The 6,346-nt window shown below is 36.8% G+C and overlaps 1 protein-coding gene across 2 annotated transcripts in view; it reads right to left on the bottom strand.

The window, feature by feature from the left end:
- Positions 1-2,250: 2,250 nt before the first annotated feature.
- Positions 2,251-6,346, bottom strand: part of SGTB (small glutamine-rich tetratricopeptide repeat (TPR)-containing, beta) — a 23,208-nt gene continuing 19,112 nt past the window's right edge. For both annotated transcript variants that reach the window (XM_010580517.1, XM_010580518.1), the window contains exons 9-11: positions 5,990-6,027; positions 5,649-5,732; positions 2,251-4,216 (exon numbers count right to left, since the gene is read on the bottom strand). In XM_010580517.1, coding sequence (XP_010578819.1) covers positions 4,105-4,216; positions 5,649-5,732; positions 5,990-6,027 — 234 coding nt within the window. In that variant the 3' untranslated portion in view covers positions 2,251-4,104. The remainder of the gene's footprint in view (positions 4,217-5,648; positions 5,733-5,989; positions 6,028-6,346) is intronic.

Raw genomic sequence — 6,346 nt, 5'->3', positions numbered from 1 at the left:
TCACCCAAAGGTAGCCATTTAATACAGAAAATAGTGACTGGCTTTCCTAGTTTAACACTAGTTAAACTAGGGTTAAAGATTCTACTCAGTGGCTTGTCATATTTCTTAGCTACCATATTGGCACTTAGCAACCTTGGTTAGTTTTGACAGTATTTTACTTAAGGCTTTCCTGTGTATAAAATCTTTAAGTGTAGAATTCAATTTTAAAATATTGGATAAATTGAGGGAATGAGTTCATAAGAAAAAAAAACCCTATATCCTGCACATCTAATAAAATGCAGAGCAACCAACATAAACAGGTATTTTAAAGAAGGCAATTTACCTGTTACTCTAGATATACCAACAAACTAAACCAGTAAAACCACAACTATCCAGACAAAAAATGTAAATAACTTTATTTATAATCTGTTTCCAAGTTAAATGGACACAAGTTGAAGGAGATGTAACCATAAGGTAATAAGAGGTAGGAGAGATACAGAAAGGGTAGACAAGTTGCATTTTGCCAGTATGATTTCTGTAGCCCTGAAACAGCATGTCAATCCAAAGCTGCAAACTTAGTTCTTTCTCAGTATGCATGAGTGATTTTACTTTGTACTTGTTACATAACAAAAAGTGCAACTGAAACAATTTCTAAACTGAATATTTCATTAGGTGTCTTTATGATCAGGCATATTTAGAAGAATATAATTCCATGCAAGCAGGTTACAGGAGTTTACAAGTTGAGTGCAAAACACTTTTTTCTCTAACGATTACCACATTTATATGCTGATGGAATAGTAATGATACAAACCCAATTAGGTGTTAAGTGCATATTTGCTCTGTTGAATGACAAACTGCAATTGACCTTAAATTTAAGCAGTATTTATGGGGATTGTGGTTTACCACTTGATCTAGCAGGATGAAAAATTTTAGTGCAAAATGAAGTGCAGTTATTACACAGGAAAAGACTCCTTCCTCACCCTGTGATTAAGACATATTGCATGCCTGCAAAACAATCTAGCCTATTCAAGGCAAAATAGACTTTAGCATAAATGATCCCTCTGTTCCTGGTTTCAATGGAAAAGCATGTAATAACAGCTCCTGTTATTGGTTTCACTGTTTTTATTTAGGCTATAATGCCCTTTCTGTTAATGTACAAGAAACAAAGAATGTTTACAAGTTAAGTATTGTGCCAGTTGTAGCACATTCCTAAAGGGTTAGCTACTGCCATCAATGTTTTAATAAATACCCTAGTTACATATTACCTGTACTGGAGTAAAACCTAAACATGACAATATTGTAGTGTGTGAAATGAAAGTTATCACTCTATAAAGATGATTTTAAGAGTAGTTTTCAGATAACTAACCAATGCTTCATTCCATTTAACCTTGGGGATAGTTCTCCTATAAATCCAGTAAGCTATAAGGCTTGTACTTGGCACTACAACTTCTACAGCTGGTCTTTGACTATGATCATATCTTGTAGCTCTTAAGGAACTCTCAAGAGGTTCTTGACACTCTTTCTGTCTTAAAGTAGAAAGGAAACTAACCACATGATGATTGCTGTCACAAAGTAAGGATAAATTGTGTGAGAGAGATTGCAGTGCTGTCCAGTCCACTCTGGATTTATTGGTTCCCCTTATCAAAGTTAAGACTCATTTTGAGCAGTTGAAAATATGAAAGAGAGAACTATGAAGTTTAACAGGAGATATGCTAGGAGCAATGCCTCTCTCCTGACATAGCACACTAAGCGATGTTTGTACCATAGCAATAGCCCACCCATAGCCTCCATCTATTTTTCTTGTAAATGGTATCCTGTGCTATTAAATGTAACTGAAGTAGCAGTTTTCTTGAATGCATTAGACTTGGGATCTGAACTACCTCTGAAAGAAGATCCTGTTAGGGGTTTTCTTCTTTGTCATCAGATGTTAAGAGTTGGGGTTGTTCAGCCTGGAGAAGAGAAGGCTCCAGGGAGACCTTATAGCAGCCTTCCAGTACCTAAAGGGGGCCTACAGGAAAGCTGGAGAGGGACTTTTTACAAGGGCATGTGCTGACAGGACAAGGGGTAATGGCTTCAAACTGGAAGAGGGTAGATTTAGATTAGATATCAGGCAGAAGTTCTTCACTGTGAGGGTGGTGAGGCACTGGAACAGGTTGCCCAGAGAGGCTGTGGATGCCCCATCCCTGGAAGTGTTCAAGGCCAGGTTGGATGGGGCTTTGAGCAACCTGGTCTAGTGGAAGGTGTCCCTCCCCATGGCAGGGGGGTTGGAACTAGATCATCTTTAAGGTCCTTGTCAACCCAAACCATTCTATGATTCTATGACTGCTAACAAAAGCTGCAAGTCAGAAGTTGTTACTTCGAAATGTATTTAATGTAAAGCTTAAGTATCTCTACAGCCTCAAAAAGGTAGCTACAGCAACTTTATATAGAGAATTTTAAAAAGCATTTTAATGCTGTGTATAGGCAAGCTCTATTGAATAAAGTATGAAATGTCTTAAAGTTAAGTAAGTTGCTCTTTACCTCTTTATTCAACAGATGTAGTACTGATTTCCTGGTTTTGTGTTCTCCAATTCTTTTCATTTCTCCTTAGATCCAGCTGCATTCCCCCCCCAGTTTTAGTAGGGGAAGACTCACACAATAGATGCACAACTAGCATTTGTTAGAGTCAAGTACATGACTTAACCCCAAATTTTGCATTTGATTCTACCTGAGGTGCTCTTTTTTGACAAGATGAATCAGACATTATGTCTGCGTTCCAGGAGTTCCTGTGTATTTCTCCATTTTGGAGTCTACTGTTATTCCTCCACATACCTTCTCCAGTCTAACTAGCCAGCAGACATCACTTTCTCTTAGGAATCAAAGCAGGCTCCTCAAATTAGTTTTGATACACAAAGAGGAAAATGTGAGTGTTGAGAACCTCCCTGGAGTAAAAACAAGTCTACCTTGTACCAGAAAGCAGTGTGAACAGTAAGCAGAATAAAAAAAGTTAACATAATAAAAATATAGAAAGACAGTGGTCTCTGAAAGAATAAGATTAACTGAGCAAGATAAGCCAGGGTAGGAACAGAAATACTAGAGAGTGGAAAAATCTTTAACTTGGCCATATAACTATCACTTAAGATAGATACATGTAATGAAACTTAAAAAAAATCCTTAATTAAGACAGTGATTTACCACACCAGAATAGAAAAACAGAATCCTTCTTTCTAAGGCAGTTATTTCTTGATAAATTTTCAGTACTAGTTATTTGTACAGTCACAGGATCAGTTTTAGCTTATTACAGTTAAGAATTTTAAGCTTATATTAAATACTGCATACATACAGAATGTAATACAGTTTGCCATGCCTAGGAAAATAGCGCCATAATGCTGACCTCCAGGGCTACCATGATGATTTGAGGGTATACATGGCAGTAGAAAAGCCTAAAACTTCTAAATACTCTTTCCTTTCCCAAGCCAAGTTCCATTTTGGTTCTGTGTATTATCCTACTCGGGATTAGTGCCTTCTCTTTCTCTACAATTTGTGGTACTCCTTCATACGCAATCATCTCCCTCCCTCCTGCCCAATGAAGCTGAAAAATATTTCATGTTAATAATAACAGCCCCTCCACAGGCTTAAAGAAAAAGACTTTTCAGGCATTAGTTTCAAGTACATTCTATACTCCAACACTGATCTATGCTCATTATAAAAGGGCTGATCAGATGGGCCTGTTGTTTCACTATTTGACAGGGAATACAGCCATAATGACCTTCACTGTAAGGATAACATGCCTTTTACACTAGGACTTTAGAAATAAGCTGTTATGCAAGATCAGCCCACTACAAAACTCCTCTCCACTCAATAGCCCTGGAGATCAATCTAATGCACATACTCAAAATTACTTGTACTTAGGGATTTTAATAAACCACCTATTTAGCGTAATTTTCAGAGGATTAACTATACATAAATGATATGTTCCAAGTTATGTGCAATAGATCTGTTTAACAGATTTATTCTTGTTTGCAAACACGCACAAAGAATTTTCTGTCTTCTATTCAAGCAGAAGAGTTACAATGGTGCTTTTGCTACTAACTATGTATGCATTTTAGGGTTATATGCCATTCCAATTCACATGCCTCCTTTAAGTCAGGAATGCTCTTCAGTGCTGCCACTGAAAGATCTGCTCCGGACATGATTTCTCAGTTGCTCTATGAGCTCTGGATTCTGCTGCTGTATCTGTTGTGCAAACTGCTGCCCCCTGTGTTGAACAGTTTTAAGTAAAATTAACAAGTAAAAAAACCTGACAGCAGCATTTGTAAGAAAACAGGATATCCCAACAAAACTGAAAAGTGTATTATATAAAAGACTAAAGATAACTTGCTGTACAGTCTTATCTAGTTAAAGTCTCTCCAAACAGGATTATCATCAAATCTTCATTTTCATTCTTTAGAACCACTACTTCTACTTGTAAACATGGAGGAAAAAGTATTACCTTACTTGGTAAAACTAAAATCTAGCACCAAATGCTTTCCAGTGATTTGCTCCCTTCTTTTTGAGAAGATCCATTCTAGTTGTTTAAGATAACTACTCTTGTAGTTGAAGTGCAACGTTGTATTAGTTTTTCCAGAAATACAGTATGCAGCTGCCAACTTGTACTTGTGAGCAAGATGTCATTAGTAGAAAGCAAGCATAAAATTACACCTTTATGACTTGTATGACTGAAGCAATGACAGATCCATCTCTGTAATAGTTGTAGCTTGAGAGTTAAATTAATAGGTAAGATTAATTCCATGTAAAAGATAAGCATAACACTGGTTTACTAGAAAATGCAAGTAAAACTTATTACTTCATGAATAGCCTGGCATGGCTTCTTTAACTTCTGCATTTTGCCCAAGTAGCAAATTATCAAGACTCCTTTAAGTCACAGCACAGGTTGAAGGGAAGTCACCATTTCCATAGATCTAGGTGTCATGGTTTTTGTAGAAACAGCCCTTGATTTTGTGGGGGCACATTCCTGTCTGTGATGTGAATTATAAATTACTTTTGCCCTGGAGGGGCAAAACTGAAAAATAGTTTGAAACAGGCTAGCATGCTGAAATAAAGTAAAATTGTATGTCCTTTAAGAGTTCTTGCCATATAAGCAAATGGCATGTTTTTGTGCAGACTCTTCAGATGGATTATCTCTATTATACTATAAAAGACTTTAGTTCCGTTTTTTGTAAAAGCTACTCTTCATTTTATGGAGTTCCCTAAAGCCTTCCTAGTCTAAATGGAGGGATGCCAGAGCAGAACTTGTTGCAACATGTACTAAGTAAATCTGTAGCTTTTCTAACTAGTGTCTGGGATATTAGGTAGTAAATTTATCAACACAACTTGAGAGCATGTGTAGGATTACTTAAAGATTTAAAGGAGCATTTTTAGTAAGTGGCATTTAGAAAGTGAACAGTGTATAAGAACCAGAAAGTGAAACTGAGCACACACAGTTCAGTCATTCCAATTGATGGAAACATACAAAGCAAGCAAACAAGATAGTGAAAAATAAGTCTTCAAGTTTTCAGTTTTAATAATAATCAGGCATACAGTGGGGACAGGCCACAGTATAATTGGCTTGACAGTATCCCTTTTAAACAGATGTTGCACAATAACGCTTCTACAAATTTAACAGTTAAAACTGTGCAATTCTTACTTACGCGTGGATCAGGCTGGACAAATCCGACAGGCCACCAACACCTGCAGCAGGGCCACCAATGGCATTTGACATCATCCCTGACATCCTGGAACAGTTAGCACAGTGTTGGCATTGGGATATGCAGGGACCTTTACAGTATGCAATAAACTGTAGTTCTTTTTTGAATTGCTGGGAGGAAGTAAGCTGCAAGAGGAAGAAACTGCAGTAGTTTTATTTACAGTAAGCAAAAATAAAATTACATTTTCAGGAATACAGTACTGTGCAGAAAAGATCCACCTTTTCTCGTATTAATTCAAACCCCTAAAGACATTTGTTTTAATGGTACTCCATTTTAATACTTACAATTGTTGAACTTGAGGATTCTGCATTAAGCTTGCTGCCTAGAATAGACAATATATAGCTGAAATTATAACACATTTACTACTTAGGCACCACTGAGGAAAATGGGGGAAAAAAAACCAAAAAACTACATGCTGTATTCTATGTTGTATTACAAAATTAAAGTAAGTTTATGTGCACAGAGACATATGGTCCCCAGCAAAAAGAATCATTACAGGAACATATTTCAAGGATATGAAGCTGAGACAACTGGTTATATGTTAGATAAAAAATAGTGGTTACAGATTCAGATGTGAAAAATACAATAAGACATTAAACATAAAACCCCAGTACCAGAAAACTGGGAGCGGGGCGGGGGGG

This window comes from Haliaeetus leucocephalus, unplaced genomic scaffold (assembly GCF_000737465.1).
Source record: "Haliaeetus leucocephalus isolate CR32 unplaced genomic scaffold, Haliaeetus_leucocephalus-4.0 Scaffold722, whole genome shotgun sequence".
Classification (NCBI taxonomy): Eukaryota; Metazoa; Chordata; class Aves; order Accipitriformes; family Accipitridae; genus Haliaeetus; species Haliaeetus leucocephalus.
Note: the sequence above shows the minus strand (reverse complement) of the source record. Positions and strands in the feature narration are given on the sequence as shown.